The sequence below is a fragment of the Equus caballus genome, chromosome 1 (genome assembly GCF_041296265.1).
Source record: "Equus caballus isolate H_3958 breed thoroughbred chromosome 1, TB-T2T, whole genome shotgun sequence".
In the NCBI taxonomy this organism is placed as follows: Eukaryota; Metazoa; Chordata; class Mammalia; order Perissodactyla; family Equidae; genus Equus; species Equus caballus.
In genome coordinates this window covers 188,705,059-188,723,857 of record NC_091684.1, presented here as the reverse complement: position 1 = coordinate 188,723,857, position 18,799 = coordinate 188,705,059, and the positions used below count along the sequence as shown (strand labels likewise).

Genomic DNA, 18,799 nt, shown 5'->3' with positions numbered 1-18,799 from the left:
CAAGTGTTAGGGGCACTCAGCTACCCTCAGGATTGAGATTATTTGTGGGTGAGGATATTCTCATGTATTTGAGTTTTTAAAATTAGTGGTTATACAGCACATTTTAGGAAATACCTTTAAAATGTGTTGGTAGTATTGAGAGGTAATTTACTTTTTTGGTTTTAACACATGGGCCCAGTAGTTGTGTCACAGACGTTGTGTTTTGTTCTTTGCATGCAGAGGATATATGGTAATGGGCGACTCTTTCAACACTTCCTTATTCAAGCAAACTTTTCAGAGAGTCTTCACCAAAGATATGCATGGACAGTTTAAGATGGGCTTTGGTGGTACGTTGGAAATAAAGGTAAGGACCAAGATGTGTGGTGTGTTATCAAGAGAGAAATTTGTAGGCTTAGACATAGCATTAAAATATCATTAATCAAATTCAATATATGCTTTAAAAATAGTGGTTATTTTGTATTGAAACCCAGAGTTAGCGATTTTCTTCACCAGGAAAATGTTATTGTAAATGTACAGTGAAATTTTACTTGAGCATTCCTGGATAATTGTTAGAAGATATTAGATAGCTAAAATTTCCTTTAACTCTTCATTTTTTCTTTATGTAGTGTTTAACTTTTTAAGTCTGTTTTCTCTTCTTTAGTGCTAAATTTGCTTATATTAGTGCTATGATTTTATAATCGCAGGAAATGGTATCTAACCTAATAGAAACCTGTTGTAGTCCATTTAGATAATCATTAGTTGTTATATGGTTGCTAGGTTGTTGATATTATTTAATTCTATCATTCATTTCAAATTTGGATTTAAAAAACTCAAAGGTTTAGTGTTAGTTACAGATATATTACAAGCACATTGATTTTGAATTTTCACTAAATATTCCTTGTTAATCTATTGAATGCTTCCTATATAGCATGACGCTGGGAATTGTAGAGATCTCAAGGGATATCTAGGGCACAAGTCTCCTTAAAAGGAAATTTAGTCTCCAAAGAAAGACAGGATTAACACATGATAGAATGAAATAACAGTAGAAAAAGTACTGTAAGGTTTAGAGAAGAAAAATGAATGTATGCAGGACACAATTTATCTTAGAAGATAAATGGTTTTGTAGTGATTTATGTTGGTTTTGGAAAGATGGCAGAATTTAGGTTGGTTGAGGAGAGTGCGCTTTAGTCAGGGGCCCAGTGTGAGGAGAGACCCAGAGGTGCTGCCAGCAAGGTATGTTTGGGAAAACTGCCCAGCGAGAGTGGATGATTTGTATGGGAATCTAAGGGAAATAGTTGTAATTATGTGGGTTGGTTATAGTTTGGAGATGCATGTGTAGGCAGGAGAAACCATTGTAGGTTAATGAAGAACAGCGTTTTGGGGAAAATTTGTCTGACAGTAGTATTCAGGATTTGTCAGGAAAAAGAAGCTCAGGTAAGAAACTGAGTTAGGCTTTCTGATTTTTTTTAGATAGAAGGTAACGATAGCTTAAATTTTGGTGTCAGTGGAAATTGGAAAGAAACCAATCTTGGTAACAGATTTTCTATGGGAGGAAAAATAAAAGATGGTGTCTAAGGTTTCAGATTAGGACATGTGAATTTTGAGTATGATCTAATTTTGAATTGAGGGTGAGGTTCTCAAATGGAGACTTCCTATGGGTGGGTGGTAATAGAGGATTAGGATTAAAGTTAGGTAAGGGCTAGATTTTAAATTTGGGAATTATCAATATGGAAGTGCCCACTGATTGATTATTTTTAACATTAGTATATTTTCATTGACTTTCAAATTTTAAATATGGAAGAATATTTTTATTCTTCTGTACTTATAGTTGAGTGTTTGAGCTTGTCTTTGAACACACAAATGTATATTGTGTTCTTATTTTGCAGACGTCAAGGGAAATAAAGATTTCAGGAGCTATTGGACCCTGTGTCTCTCTCAATTCTAAAGGACCCTGTGTGTCTGAAAATGTAAGTCACCTTTATTCTAAAAAGAAAATACAGTTAATTCTCAGGGCAGAACCAACAGAGGCCTGAGGTGGCAGCCCATGGCATTCCTCTCAACGTTGTTGTGCGGGCTGTTTTTCAGTGGAGTGTGGTTCAGCTTCCATCTGTATAGCTCTGTCTGTGCTTGCTCTTTCCTCATACCCCTTTTCCCATCCACCCCTAAGTGAAAACTTTTGTATTGTCACCAGTCTACTATTTTTTAAGCCTAAGTTATTCCTTGACCCAGTGTGCTTAAAAAAAGCAGCTATGATTTGGAAATTTGGAGACTTCTGAAAGTCAGAATTAATTCTGAAATTTATTTTTTGTTAGTGGAATTTCCAACGAAGTATCCACATTAGCCAGAGTTAAGTTTCACTTCCTTCCTTTTTCATTATCCCATCTAGTGGACGTATAATACGGTTTAAAATGGTAGAATCATGTAGCTGTAGAGAGGATGGGACAAATAACACAAAGTGGGTGATTATCTTCAAAATGACAGAGTTTAAAGGTTAATTTTAAGCAGTTTGCATGGTAAAGATTTGTATCTAAGAAATTTTCTTGGTAATCAGAGTGCTTAAATTATGCACTTCTGATCCAGAGGACCTGTCTTCATATGTGTGTTTACTGTGTGTTAAATCAGTGTCTCTTTACACAGGTCAAATAGTTGGACAGGAGGGTAGTGTTGGTTTTAATTACTTCATTATATGGCGTATACTTTTTTTTGTCCTGCTCTTTCTCCCCAAATCCCCCCAGTACATAGTTGCATATTTTAGTTGTGGGTCCTGGTAGTTGTGGCATGTGGGATGCCACCTCAGCGTGACCTGATGAGCGGTGCCATGTCTACACCCAGGATTCGAACTGGTGAAACTCTGGGCTGCTGAAGCAGAGCGCGTGAACCCAACCACTCGGCCACAGGGCCGGCCCCTGGCGTATACTTTTAAACTCTACAATATGAAGAACTTGTATCAATTGTTTTGTAATTTACTTAGCAAGAATTCAAATTATTTTATAATTTTATTGTATAAAATTGCTTAATTTTATTTTAATAATAATTATATGTTAATATAATAATATAATTAATATAATAAAAATAATAATATAATTAATATAATAAATAATAATTTTGTGATTTATTTATATGATCTTAAAAAATCTTAAGCTTTTAACATTCATTGGATTAGTTAGAAACCTGAAATGGATTTTTCCTCACTGGAGTTTTTTTCCACTTTTCCCCCTTAATATATATTATAGTAATAAATTGTATTCTCTAGCTTTCACACATGCTATGTTTTATTTTTACAGGAGATAGGAACAGGTGGCACTTGTCAATGGAAGATATGTGGACTCAGTCCCACTACAACTTTGGCCATATATTTTGAGGTTGTCAATCAGGTATGACTTTTTATATTTGAATATTGAAATATATATTTGAAGAAGTACTTAATTTATGTTATGAATATTTAGTATTTTTTTCCAATAGTAAATACGACCCAAAGCTTATTCTCTTTTGGAGTGTTTGTTAGTCATTTTCTGTTTCTCAAGGCTAAATTCCTTGGTGAGAGGATATATTGTAAAAGAGATGTCAGGGAAACCTGCAAATGCCGAACCTTGGGCAACCCAATTTTACTCTCAGTTTTCTCTTTTTTTAAAATATAAAATTGAAGCGTAAATAAAATCTTAAATTCTGCTTTGGCTCTGCATTTTTGTTATTAGGTGTTTTGCTCCTCCTAGTTGTCACAAGATATATAATGATACATGAGTCTACCTACAAGGAAGTATAATATGTCAAAATCCATAGAAAAAGATAGGAAGGTAAAGATTCCAATGTTTGGAAAGATGTTAGTTTCTGCTACAGGAGGAAGATATGTTAAAGAATGATATATAAATTACTGACTTACATGGCAATGTATATTAGGCAAAAAATAAATGACAGTTTTAATAGCCTTCATAAGACAGATGCAGGGATTTTTTTTTTTAACCATTAATTTTGTGATAAAGATGGTGGCTCTTATTGACCAAAAAAAACAGAGCAAAAATGTCTGTTGTCAAAGGGCATGAAGAAAGTTTCTCTGTGACCGCTTGCTATTTCTTTCTAAGGATCCTCATTTCATACTACTATTGATCTCTTCTCATGAATAGTCTTCTTTTGATTTTCTATTCATCATGTGATTATCCTCCTAAAAGTTTTATTTTTGTCTTACATACCTGGGGAGGAGGATTTAGCTCAAATTCTCTTTATCCAATTATGGTTAGGCAAAATTATCTCACTTAGGCCTTTCCTTATCTGTTAATTTCTTAACACTTTTTTCATTTTGTTCTTTCATGCCCCGCTAAATTATATATTACTTGAAATTGATTTCCTAGCTGGACTCACTCCTCTTATTTTTACTGCTCTCCCAAATCCACTTCTCTTTTATGTGGCAAATCACAACTGTTTTGTATGCCCTAGAATCAAGCATCTTCTAATCAATTTTAGAATGAATTTTATTATTGCTAACATGTCCAGTCAGTGACTACATGAAAACAATGTGATAGGTTTTGCTTAGTTTTTACTCTTATTGTTACACAGCATAATGCTCCAATTCCTCAAGGAGGGCGTGGCGCAATCCAGTTTGTGACTCAGTATCAGCATTCAAGTGGGCAGAGACGTATCCGCGTGACCACCATCGCTAGGAAGTAAGTCGTATTTATTAGAGATTTAATTTGCGTGTCAAAACTCTTCTGGGTCGTGCTCCCAGACTGGGTTCCTATTTTGAGTGACATTCATGACTAGAAAATGAATGTGTGACTAGTAGCGTTTTATTTCTAACACAGCTTAATTGCTAAAATAGTCATTATTAAAAATGCTAAAGCAATTAAACACAACTGTTTCTAAAACACATTCTTTAAATTATTCTTTTATTTACCTTATTCCCCTGAGAAGAGGAGAAAAACTAATAAACATTATCTTGGAGTAGGCAATAATAATGTTTATGTGATCCATTATATATACATATATAATAATAATACAGCACAATAATTAATAGCATTACTTTTCAATTGATAAAATTCTTAGCTACTTTTATCATTATATGTTTTTTCGAGTGTTATTAGTCATTTAATTCATTTATCAAACCTTTATTCAGGGTCTGCTTTGTGGACTAGGTACTTTAGGGGGAGGATGTAGACTGCAAAAGACTTGAGTATACTTGGTCTGCTGTATGGTGATGTGGGATAGACCAGTCCTCAGACTGTCTGCTGAAGGCCACTTGTCTCCCCCGTCCCCCAATCCTTTGGAGACAAATATTTTTACTAAATATAATAAAAATGAATTTCCAGGAAAATGAAATTTTAAAAAACCATTCAAAATACAAGTTCCTATTTTTATTATTAGATTCAACAGACATAAAATTATTTTGTTAAATTGCTCAGAAGTTTCTGAACATTTATTCTCAGTTTCTGTTCTTACCTTGTGGCGAACCGGCACTGGGTTCGCTTACCACACTTTGGCTAGCACTAGCCGAGACCACAAAAGGTAAAGCAACAGAGACTTAATTACAGGGTATTATTTTATGTAACAGTCAAGTACTATATTTGTTGATGTAGTTACAGTTCTCAAAAGGGAATAATTAGGCACAACACACGCGTTGTTCCTGTCATATGTCAATATGGTGGATTCTCTCAATAAGGCAGGTATGTGCTCATGTGTTTTTTGCACAGCATTTGTGGAGGGGACAAGTTGAACTGAACTCAGCACCTCTATTTTAGTAAGAATAAATTATGTCAGTTACATTGATACTCTTCTGTAAGTATTTGTGATGCATAAAACAAGGGGAAGGTAATTTTGGGTTGAAGTTAGGATGGATTCTTAGATGAGGTGAGTCTAGAAGTGAATCTTGGTCCATTTCTGTTTGTCTTAGACTTGATTGTCTGGATAGGGAAAGTGTTGATCAGTATAAATTCACCTGATTTAGGCATGGCCTAGAAAATGGACACTGCGGGCATCTGTAGCTCCCGTTTTATTGAACTGTATTTGAGCTCGAGCTTCACTCCTGAAAGCCCTGAGACTATTTTGGTGAGTGATAGACAGGAGCCTAACGTTTGAACTGAGTGTTCGTGTTGGATGGTCTGTTACTTAGCAGAGGTTTGTTTGTGGAGAGATTTGTTGTCCTGCTCTGTTACCCTGCTTTGACTTTAATTTTAATTTGATTTTAATCCTGGACTAACGTCAAGGGAATACATTATTCATTTGAAGAAAAAATGCCAACTGAGCATTCACTTAGATTTGTTCAGATGTCAGATTAGGAACTTGGAAGTATTGACTCTTGGCAAACGTCAATTTATTTATGGCCCCTCAGCACACACACGTGCACACACGCTACTTAAATTGGGCATTCAGAACATTTGCTTAAGGAAACAACTGGACGTTCCAAATTGAGGGATATTTTACAAAGCCATTGGCTTAGACTCTTCAAAAATGTCTTGGAAGGCAAAGAAAGTGTTAGTAATCAGTCCAGATTAAAGGAGACTAAAGAGACATTACAACTAAAGCCAATAAGGGATCCTGGATAAGATGCTATGTCAGGAAACATTTTGCTATAGAGGACCTTGTTGAGACAATTGGGGGAATTTGAATATGGCCTATATATAGGATAATGTTTTGTCAGTGTTTAATTTCATGAATCTGGTAATTAATTGGGGCTATTAAGAGAATTTTCTTGATCTTAGGAGATACACTAAAGTATTTAGGTGAGAGGGTCATAATATCTCTAACTTACTCTTGAAAAGTTTGGCAAAAGGAAAAGTGTGTGTGTATGAAGGAAAAGAGAATGATAAAGCAGGTATGTTAAAATGCCAATAATTGGTAAATCTAGGTGATGGGTATATAGGAATTTATTCTCATAGCTTTTATGTTTTAAATATTCTTAAAATGGAAAGTTTAAAAAAGTTAGATTAGTCTTGGGGCTGGCCCCAAGGCCGAGTGGTTAAGTTTGTGCACTCCGCTTCCGTGGCCCAGGGTTTTGCCAATTCGGATCCTGGGCGCGGACATGGCACCACTCGTGAGGCCATGCTGAGGTGGCGTCCCACATGCTACAACTGGAAAGACCCACAACTGAAATATACAACTATGTACTGGGGGGATCTGGGGAGAAAAGAAGCAGGAGAAAAAAAAAGATTGGCAACAGTTAGCTCAGGTGCCAATCTTTAAGAAAAAGGTTGGTGTTTCAAGAGAAAGGGAGCTTTCTTGTGAGTTTTATGGATTTATATATTTTCAGTCTGCACAGAATTTGTGAGGCTATTTGTAGAGGTATATTATGTGTGTTATGGTGCCATTTATATCACTGTGTCTCACCAAAGTGCCCATCTTTTCAGTTAACTTATCCTGACCGTTTTCAGTAGTCAGGACTTGGTTTTTTTCTTTATTTATTGGGAATATGATGTTAGGGGCCTAGGCCAGTGTATTTGTTAAGTGAATAAGACTTGTGAAAATAAAGGACTCAGGGTCCTGAGATACAGTCCAGAGTTACCCTATTTTTCTTATAGAAAATAACTTTGATCTGGAAAGTTTGATTTGAAACTACATGTAAGAATCAGAGTGAGGGGGTTTTGGAAATGCAGAAGGCAGGTTTTACAATGTGAGCAAGCCCTTTAAACTTGACTTTAAGAGCATAATTTTTAGTTTATGGCTAAGTAAGTTTTAATTAGTAAATTTGCATGTGCTTACTTGCTAATGTATTTTCACTATTGAACCATTATATTTTCAGAAGAACAATGTCACCTTTATGTTTCAGTTTGAAGCAGGTGGATATCATGATCATCCAAGTTGGGAAAATACTGATGTAAACGTTTGTTTTTAGTTCTGTGATTTTTTTTAATTAAAAAATTAGAAAATAAACTAAACTATTAGTATAATCACTGTTTAAATTGCCTTAAAAATAACTTTCCAAATTACTGATTCTTATTCTTTTACCCATTCTCATTCTTTACTGCCTCTTGCTATTTCACTAGCCTGAGATGATTCACAGTTGTCAGTCATCTGAAGTATTACAAAACTCTGTCTATGAAATATTAAACAAACAAGTAAAAACTATTGCTGAGTCTCCCCAGGATCAGTTTGAGTGGATTGGATTTATAGAACATGTGAATTTGATAGGTTACTGCTATTTTATACATAATATCAAATTGTAATCCTTAGACTAAAATTTTCACTTAGTAAGTTGCTTTTAGTCAGTGCATTAACATGGAGAGAAAAAAAATACATAGTAATTTTAATTATCGCTAATAATTGAAATAAAGGCCAATTAGAAAAAAAATTCTGATATTTATTTTCCAGTTTAGTAAATGAGAATTACTTAGGCTGGGAGAAAAATCTTTACTTTGTATTTCCATATTTCTGCTTTTACGAAATTGAAGAAATAAGTTTTTAAAGTCAGATGTAGAAACTTGCGTGTCTGTGTGCAAATGCACAGACACCTATGCTATTCTTTTTACTTGTAACAATCTCTTTTAGGGGCTGGGCCCCTGGCCGAGTGGTTAAGTTCGCATGCTCTGCTTTGGCAGCCCAGGGTTTGGCTGGTTTGGATCTTGGGCGCGGACATGGCACCGCTCATGAGGCCATGCTGAGGCGGCGTCCCACATGCCACAACTAGGACTCACAACTAAAATGTGCAACTATGTACTGGGGGGATTGGGGAGAAAAAGCAGAAAAAAAACACCTTGTTTTAAAATTTTCTTTTAAAGATTGGCACCCGAGCTAACGTCTGTTGGCAATCTTCATTTTCTTTTCTTTTGTTTTCTTCTTCTCAAGGCCCCCTCCCCAGTACCTGGTTGTATATTCTAGTTGTGAATGCCTCTAGCTGTGGCATGTGGGATGCCACCTCAGCATGGCCTCATGAGCGGTGCCATGTCCACGCCCAGGATCCGAACCGGCAAAACCCTGGGCCGCCAAAGTGGAGCGTGCGAAGTTAATCACTTGGCCGTGTGCCAGCCCTAGTTGTAAAAATCTTAATGTTTTGAGGAATGCATTTGGAGATCTGCCTTTACAGTTACTTTAGAGTATTTATTAGGTTTGGATCTATTTTTCTGAGAAACAATGAATGCTATACTGAAACCGCTGTTAATGATTTTTTTTAAATGCTCTTTTTTCTAGGTACTATTGGAATTTTGAAATATTGAAGTAATTTTCTGTATCTTATTAACTTAAATCTGTGTGATAGCCAACTATGATATTGTGAATGTTATAATTCAGCAGCATTTCTGTGCTTTCTTGTCTTAAGCTGGGCAGATGCTCAAACTCAAATCCAAAACATTGCTGCGTCTTTTGACCAGGAGGCAGCTGCCATTCTTATGGCCCGGCTGGCAATATATAGAGCCGAGACAGAGGAAGGGCCGGATGTGCTTAGATGGCTAGACAGACAGCTCATTCGACTGGTAAGACGTAAACATCATGCTTTTCTAAATCCCTATGCTTTTATTTGTAGTAAGTATTTGTTGCTGATAATCTCTTTCACAGAACCTTACAATGTAACTGAAAGACTGTGTGAGGGACTCCTATTCAAATTGCAGAGAAAGGCATAGTAATGAACAGTAGAATTCGTTTATCTCTTCCAGTAAGCTAAAATGCCTTTTTCCCGTAAAATAGAAGAGTAACAATTATTGTAACCTATTATTTTTCTGTTTTGGGGGCTCATATCAAATTAGTTCCAAATTTAATCCAGTTTTGTAACTTTTTACTGCTTTTTTGCATATTTTTCTTCATTGCGATGGTTTTAGTTTTCTATTTTCATTTAAATGGAAATTTTTAAGACAAATTAATTGGGATATAAAAATTATGCATATTAGCGTACAAAAATAGAGACAAGTCTTGATTATCTGGATCTGGATTACCAAAGTGTGTGTTAGTAAAGTTGTTGATAATGATGATTTACTTGGGTTTTTAACATGTTAGGAACCCATTACTTACATTCTGGCCTGGAGTGCTTAATTAAGTTCTGTTCTTCATGCTCCACTTTTACTCAGTAAACTAGTCTATTATTTCTTTGGAAGTACTTCTTCAGTTCACCCTTCAGCTCAATACCTTCTTGAGAGCTCTCTCTGCTAAGCTATCAGATTTCTATTTGTAACAGGTTTCTGTGCTCTTTGTCTAGATTTTTGTGTAGTTTTTAAAATATTCTTGAGTGAGCTAGTCTTTGTTTAATAAAGTTAGCCATTTTTGTAGCAGCATCTGGAACTTTTTTTTCATTTCATCTCCAAGAGTATTTTGTCACTAGCACCTCTCTCTGAAGAAAGCAGTGTTATGACAACGTCAGCACGTCTGCTTTTAACAAGAGACATAAAACTTCTCAGAGTCAGCCATTGGTTTGACCCCCTCAGTACAAATGCCAACACGGTTCCTCCAAGATGGAGCTTTTATTTCCAGATAGGAAGTTAAAACACTAAATGTATTTTGACCTTTTCCTGTTTAGGGCAGCAGAACAGTTTTCTTGAATTTCACTATCCTTTAGCAGTTTGACATGACATTGGTGAAATTTGTTGATTCATCAACTTGAATAAGAAGCTGTTACTTTTGACTAATTACGCAAACCTCTTCAGTATCATGCGATATGTCATCAGTGTGGTCACTTACTATATTGTTTTTAAGTGGAAGCTTTTTAATTACTCAGACTGCATCATCATGTCCTAGCATTTCGCTTATTGTAACTTTACATGTTGGCATTATTAGGTTCTCTCCAACTCTGTAATTTTCCTTTTCTGGGTAATAAGTTGTGCTTTGAGCTAGCTTGCTTCCTGAGCCATTCACTGAATGTGACTTTGTTTTAACAAATGCTTTATTGTTTTGAGATTCTAAAAGCTGTTTGACATAATCAGCACCTTTATTTGTCAGCTGGCTGTGATTTGTAGTAAAGTGCTTTTTCCATATTTCTGGAGCTGTTACTGCATTTGGAGGTTATCACATATGACACAAAATTGAACACTATAACTTGGGTTATCAGCCCATGTAAAATCCACTGATAAGTAGCTTTCATTGTAAAGATGGACTTTTTCTGTCTGTTGTTGCATGAGTGTAGTGAAATGACTCAGAAGATTGTAATTCTTCAGAATTCTCTGTAGGTTTATGTCTGGAATCTTTCTCTCTTATCTCAGACCTCACCTTCAAAAATTGCCACATCATTTGACATGCTTGTAAAACACAAACACTAATAAAATATGAAACAGAATGGCCTTGTAAATAACTAAATGAGACAGTTGCAAAAAAGTCCAAAATTATAAAACCTCACAATATAATTCACTTCTAATCTATACATTTCGCAGTTTGTGACATTTACAGCAGCAGCACAACTGTTGAGGCTAGAGGACAGGTGGGTCGTGGGATGATGGGCATTTTACTCTGACCTTCTCTCACACCAGTATAGCTTGTGTGTTCCCATAAGTCAGTTGGCAACTGTGTAAGAGGAAGTTGGCGGGCGGATGTAGTTTGGGAAGGAGAGGCTGATGTCATCAGACTACTGGCCTGCTTTCTGTGCAAAACAGTTTTCACCAGTTATCTGTGGTCTCCCTTATCGTGTGTCAAAAACTGAGAATGCAGTTATCCAAATGAACGTAGTCCTACTGCATACTGCCGCATGGGACTGACGAAGCTGCAAACTGTGCATCACTGAGGCTGGCGTCCTATGGTGTGCAGAGTTCAAAAGACAGTTTTTAAAAAGTCAGTCTCTTATAGAACCCCTAGTGACTGAGGACCCCTCCTATATAGTAAAAGTGGTGAGACTGTGATCTTTTACATTCTATTCTTTAATTGATTGGATCAAATTAGTGTATAATTGAAGGGAAGCTTTAGGTGATGACAAATGAACTTCAGTGACAGAAGCTATTCTGAGTAGCTAATAGAGTGTAGCCTCATTTTTTTTTTTTTTGAGGAAGATTAGCCCTGAGCTAACTGCTGCCAATCCTCCTCTTTTTGCTGAGGAAGACTGGCCCTGAGCTAACATCCATGCCCACCTTCCTCCACTTTATATGTGGGACGCCTACCACAGCATGGCTTGCCAAGCGGTGCCATGTCTGCACCTGGGATCCGAACTGGTGAACCCTGGGCTGCCGAGAAGCAGAATGTGTGCACTTAACCACTGTGCCACCGGGCTGGCCCCATGTAGCCTCATTTTTTGTACTGATTCTGCCCTGCTGAATCTTCATCTCTAAGGATGATAGCAACACAAATAGAGAATGGGTTAATACCTTTAAGGTACTACACTTTTCTTAATTTTTTCCTAATGAAAAACCTATAAAATTATACTAACAAACTACTTTGCCTCAGTTTGGCGTAGTGACTATAATTCTTTTCTTTTTTCTTGATGACTCAGAGTAGTTTTAATTAAAAATAAACAACTTTTTAAAACCTCTTTTGCAGATGATGGGCATTGTATGGCTAAACCGGTGCTGGTACCACATTTAATATAAGCCCTTGCTCCCCTTGGTCAGAATCACTTAAGATACTGGGATCAACACATGGTTTGCCTCCTCTGTTCTCAGTCTCTTGTTTGGGTCCTTCTTGTGTCCAGCTTCATGACCTTTGATTTACTCACTAAGCACTAATTGTATCCTCCCTTTAGCTGTGCTGCCAGCCATGGTGGATAGACACTTCATCTGACGAGATGCAGCCCAAGAATCTCTCTTGTTTAAGACTCTTGGGCCCTTCCTTGCAAATTTTACCCCAGCCATGTTTTTTCTCGCTGACCCAAATGGGACCAAGCACCTTAGTTATGCTGTTTTTAAAGGTGACCCCTTTTGTCATTACGTTTTCTTACAGAGGTTAGGCTTTGACCCTTGGAGCCCTTTTCTGTGCCTGCCTTGATGCATCAATAGTGACTGAATTAAAGACAGGGCTAGCCTTCTTGTTTTCCTCAAGAAAAATGCATTACTATTACTTTATCTGCCCAATCCTGTTACTTCTGAGTAACTCAGACAGTGGATCTTTGCTGTATTTCCTTTATGCTTCAGTCTTTTTCTCATCTCTATTAGTATTTTGCTTGAGTTGTAAATAAAGACTACTCCTCATGATTAATTATTTAATGCTAGGGAATTTGTTAAGGGTTCAGAAGTTTTTAAAGAAGTAACCCGAAGATTAGAAATTTGTATAGGTATGTATTATTCAAATTTTATATTGTTGTCTGTGGTAAAGTAGAGACTATGTAAAAAAATAAGTTAATATATATTTAACCTTTGGATGCAGAAGGATTTTTTAACATGAAACCAAAAGCAGCAGCCATTAAAGAAAAACCCCGGGCCGCCAAAGTGGAGCATGGGAACATAACTGCTTGGCCACAGGGCTGGCCCCTATTTTAACAGAATTCTAGACACAATTTAAAATGTGTATATTTAATATAATGTGATCGATAGTTATGGAAAATTTGTGACACACTGGCTTTTTCACAAAACCTTTTCAATGTATTTGATATTCTAGATCAGCACTGTCCAGAACTTTCTGCAGTGGTGGAAGTGCCTATTATGTGTCCATTATGGAACTGCTACCCACAGGTGGCTGTTGAGCACTTGAAATATGGCTAGTGCAACTGAGGAACTGGATTTTTATTTACTTTTAATTAATTTAAATTGCCACATATAGTTAGTGCTGTCATACAGGACAGAGAAGATGATTATCTTAATCTGTAAATTTCGTCAGTGAAGTATAATTAGGGGGCGTTAAAGATGGCCAAACTCTTATTGCCAGATACCCAGGTCTGTTTTCTGAGGATTAGCTCTACAACTATAGCTTTTCTGTTCTTTGGATAACTGGGGTTCTGAAATTGTTTCTGTTGAAAGCAACAGATATGATCAAACCAATTATGCTTTTTTATGTTCTCTATAAGGCAGAGATAAATGCACAAATAATATAGTTGGACATTGCAGGCAGCAGAAGTCCTGCGCTGCTTGTAGCAGTGAACCCTTTGTTAGTTTTTGCTTGTTATTTTTGCTCTTGATCATTTGCAACTACTGTGATGAACATTGCCAGTAAATAGACCGGTTGCACAAGTACTGTAACAACTTTTCAGGGCAGAGACTTTGCTCGAGAAGGAGGGATGAGCTGCCATTTCCTGAGTGCTTGGTGTCGGTTATTGTGCTGAGCACTCTCTTGTGGGGATTAGCTCAGTTTCTGGATGCCTTGGGTCTCCTTGTCGTGGAGGGCTGACTGCTTCTTGCCTTTCCTTTTTCCCTTCTCAGTTCTGCCTCTGTGTTTCTTTCTTCACTGGTCTGCCTGTTGGTCTCTGATTTTCTTTTCCTCAGCTCTTCCTTTTTGGTGTTGTTTCTGGGATGCCAAAGTTTATCCCAGCAACTTTGCTTTTGTAGCCACTGTGATATTTTGATAGTGCGTCTTTCTGTCAGTTGGCTGTTGTCTTTTTTTTAGGTAGAGTCTTAGAAGACAGGTGTTGAGCTCTTTTGTCATTATTGAAGGCCTATCAGAGACACTTAGTTTAAGAAGTTGTTATTGTATTGCAGCAACATTTTATTTGCATCTGAAACTTGCTTCAGATGTGTTTGTTTGTTTGATTGTAATCAGTCTCTTGGTAAGTCTGTAAGTAATATTCCAATTTTATCCTGTATCAAGTATCTGTCTCCTAAAGGGTAATAACTTTTTAAAAATAGAATATGTCTAGGCAACACATTTAGCTCCATGACAGGAAATATGTTACTAACACATTTTATTTTATTTAGTGTCAGAAATTTGGAGAGTATCACAAAGATGATCCAAGTTCCTTCAGATTTTCAGAAACTTTCTCCCTTTATCCACAGGTGAGTAGATAAAAGGTCTCTGTTCCTTTCTTAGTGTTGATAGTACCATTGGGTGTCACTTTTCCCATTGTCTTTTATCACTCATGTTAGAGAGCCTATTGTACTGGGTTATTCTTGTGGTTAGATAAGTTTTGGAATAGCTAAGAAATTAATAGTGTACTGTGAGTAGTCAGCGAAAAGTATATCGTATTTTTATGTTGGCCTTGCAAATAGTCATTTATTTGTGGGGAAGAGAAATTTACACTGGAGCCCTACCGTGGTGGAGTAGATGTAGGTGGAGGGTGGGCTAGCTTTCCATTTGATGTAAGGGATCTAATGACAGTGGTACTGGAAGAGCTTCATCTGAAGTAATGTCACCGATCAGCTAGTCTTTGCGTGGTATCATCTCCTGAGAACAGTTTTATGGGGACATACCAGATGAATAGAAAAGAAGCTCATTTGATTTATCTTTCAGAATCTTTTTCACTTGGGCAGTGAAATCTATCCCTCTGTGTTATTTTGATGTTTTAATAAGGCTAGGATGTTTATATAATGAATAATAGAGATATCATTATTCAACTAAGTACTGTGTGCAGGGAACTTTAGGAGAATAAGGGTGACTGACGTGGATCCCACTGTCAAGGAGCTTTCAGTTTGAAAGGTGAGATGTGAAATAGACATGAACAAGAGAGAACAGAATGTGAAAATGCTGTGAGAGACTGACAAACTTCAAAGAAAACTTGAAGGAATCCTTCCAAATGGATGGTTTGATATATCTTTATAGAAGAGATGGCATTTTTGCTCAGACTGGAAAGATGATTAATATTGAGATGTGGAAATTCTAATTTTTGCCCATGAAAACTTTAAAGCTTCAACTTTCTTTTCAGAGCTACTTTTATTTTTTTGGGAAATCTTTTATTAGTCTGTCACGTAGAAACTCCACGTTTATGGAAGGAGACTTCCCTACCTCTGCTGAGGTTTTGGAGAACTGGGAAAAGGTGGAGTCTGCTTGTCTGAAGGCAGGCAAAACCCTTTCTGTTTTGGGAATTCTCAGGCCCCATCTTCATAGCAGAAACTAATTGGAAAGGGAATGAGGGCCTTAGCCTAAGTATTTGACCAAATTCTCCACACTTTCCTCTCTTTCTCTCCTCTCCCCACTCCACCCCTTCTTTAGGCTTTTAGATTCTGAGAGATCTGGACATCCCATCTTATCCCTTTTCTGGAAATAGAGAACAGGGGAACGAGAAAAGCTTTTTTCTTTGGATTATTAAAGCCAGGTAATCTTCTAAAAGATGACATAGACTAGATTTAAGGGAGGTCTTCATCTCCAAAATATTTACCCCAGGTTTACCAATTACGCATTCCTGTGAATAAACAGGACTGGCTGAAGTGGTGCGGGATGAGAGCGCCTCTCAGTGTATTGTGAATCCCCGAAAAGAGTAAAGGAATGAGAGTTTCAGAGAGTGGCATGTTTTGGGAAGAGCTATGGAGTGATCCCAGGCCGGAGCAACATGTTGGCACTTGGACCTGATGGCTGAGGGAAGTGGAGAGAAGTGACTGAAAGACAGAGGGAGTCCTAGGAGCTGATCCTATTGATTGTATCAAAGGACCGTGTAGCTGTCCTTCGTTCAGGCCTAACTCTCCCCCTTTTTTATCTCTTTTATGTGAGGAGTGGGTGGAAGGGGAGAAAATGGAGGAGAAAGAGTAATGAAACAAAGTCTAGAGGCTGTTTCTTAGAGATAAGGGAGACCTTAAATATTAAGAAACAAGTGGGTGTATGTAAGTTCTGTTTTCTAAAACCAGTGCAGACCCTTCCCAGTGCAATTTCTGGGAGCTATACAAAAAGTAGACAATCTCTTAACCTATTTTTATTTTTTCTAAGGAGTCTTTTGGTGGTGGTAATGAGTGATAAATAAAAAAGCCCAGAAGTGTGGCTGAGGAGATGAGGAATAACAACGAGGAACGCTGATAGTGCGCCACCTGGCGTCAGCCTCTCAGTAGCTTAGATCTGAACTCTTCTTGCTTTCCTTTTGAGTCACCTCTTTTCCTTTAATTTTTTTGTTGTTGTTGAATTACATTTTCAAGTAACTGATAAATATCATGAATAAGGTTCTTTCTGAGGAACACAGTTTAGTATGTTATTATAACTTGTTTTATCGTTTTAATAGTTGTCAAATACTTTTATAGTAGTAAACTTTTGTGATATCGTTGCAATACTAAAATCAGTAAAAGCTGTCTCACGCATTTTATCTTGTAGTTTATGTTTCATTTAAGAAGATCTCCTTTCTTGCAAGTTTTTAACAACAGTCCTGATGAGAGTTCGTATTATCGTCACCATTTTATGCGTCAAGATCTGACGCAGTCTCTCATCATGATCCAGCCTATCCTGTATGCATACTCTTTCAGTGGGCCGCCAGAGGTAAGCGGGGCAGGAAAACGCTAGTTTGTTACTGTGATGTGTACCATCAAAAAAGTGAAAACAGCTAAGCGTTTCTTGAAATGTAGTTACTAAATAGAGGAATTTAATTCAAGAATAGTTAAGGTAATCATATATTCACTTAAAAATATTTATGAGTGCTTACTGTATGCTAGATACCATGCAAGCCATGCTAGGAAATTATTTAAAAAAATAGTAAAACAATGAAGGGGAAGAAACTTTTAAGATAATTTTGTCCAGTCATTTGGTTGATTAAATCTTCCAGGGCTTATGATTCTTATGTCTTTAACAGTGTCCAGAGGTGGTGGTGATTCTAGAACCTGTAACTTATTCCAGAGTTTAGTGTTTGAGCAGAGCCTCTTGCTTTAATATAATCTCATTCTCCTCTAGTCTTTTTTGAATATAAAATACAGGGGATTATAAAGTTGTGTACTAAAAAAGGGATAAAGTCATCCGTTTAGACTTCTGGCAAACTGTCCTGCTGACTTTAACCTATTATCAAATAAACAATTTTTCCATTCTGTACTTAAAATGATCTGTTTTACCACTTAAAAGTGTGTCATGACTATATTTGAAAATAGTACTTTGGGAAAGGTCAGTATAAAGAGAATCTTTTTTATAATATCTATTGGTTAATGATCCCTCATGATGCCTTTATTCACTGTTGTGTAAAAAATAGTGGGTAAAATGTTTTGTTTTGTTAACTGCATTTTTTTTAGTAATTTGTCTCAGAGTTTCTGCTTTTCTGGTGAACGTATTTTTTAGTGTGTTGGTTAGCTATATATTTAGTCTTGTAGTTCTTTGAATCAGGAAAGAAAGTTTTAGAAATAACTTTTATTCTTATTTCAGAGTAGTAATATCTGTAAATTGTAGACATCTGGAAAATGTAAAATAGTGTTTAGAAGAAAATTGGAGACTTACCACTGCTCATGCCTGCTCCTGTCAAGTTCGAACCTTTCCGTTTAATCCGTGAATCCCATTAGCTTCATTTTCTTTTTTTTTTTTTTTAATTTTTTTTTCCTTTTTCTCACCAAAGCCCCCGGTACATAGTTGTATATTTTTTGTTGTGGCTCCCTCTAGTTATGGCATGTGGGACGCCACCTCAGCATGGCTTGATGAGCTGCGCCATGTCCACGCCCAGGATCCGAACCAGTGAAACCCTGGGCCCCCTGCAGCGGAGCGTGAGAACTTAACCACTCGGCCATGGGGCCAGCCCCCTAGCTTCATTTTCTTAAGGCTTTGCTTTTGGAGAATCTTGTTTGTTTCCTGCATCATCACTTTCTCTCCAGCAGGATCATTCTCCGTAACATAGAAACTTTAACAGCACTCATGTTAAAACAAACAAAAAACCCCTGGACCTCACATTTTTCTCTAATTGCCACTCTATTTTTTTTGGTCCTGGTCATAGCTAAACTCAGAAAAGTTATTTGTTGTCTATACTTTCTCATCTCACATTCTCATCTTAACTTATATCCGTCAGACTCTTGTCCCCAACATTTAGTGGAAACAACTCTTATCAAGGCCACCAGCGTCCTATGTCTTGCCAGAACTCTCAGTGGTGTTTACCTAGTGAGGACTCCCCTTGAACACCTGTGCCAGGGGCTTCTCTGACCCCTCAGTGCCTGCTGCTTGTCCTCCTCCTCCCTGCGTGTTCTTC

The 18,799-nt window shown here is 37.0% G+C and overlaps 1 protein-coding gene across 4 annotated transcripts in view; it reads left to right on the top strand.

Annotated features, from left to right (window-relative positions):
• The window catches only part of SEC23A (SEC23 homolog A, COPII coat complex component), a 53,750-nt gene that overhangs the window by 21,342 nt on the left and 13,609 nt on the right, over positions 1 to 18,799 (top strand). For all 4 annotated transcript variants that reach the window (XM_023624320.2, XM_023624321.2, XM_001492344.6 and 1 more), the window contains exons 10-16: positions 220 to 343; positions 1,866 to 1,946; positions 3,264 to 3,353; positions 4,531 to 4,637; positions 9,218 to 9,371; positions 14,649 to 14,726; positions 16,963 to 17,124. In XM_023624320.2, the coding sequence (XP_023480088.1) occupies positions 220 to 343; positions 1,866 to 1,946; positions 3,264 to 3,353; positions 4,531 to 4,637; positions 9,218 to 9,371; positions 14,649 to 14,726; positions 16,963 to 17,124 (796 nt within the window). The remainder of the gene's footprint in view (positions 1 to 219; positions 344 to 1,865; positions 1,947 to 3,263; positions 3,354 to 4,530; positions 4,638 to 9,217; positions 9,372 to 14,648; positions 14,727 to 16,962; positions 17,125 to 18,799) is intronic.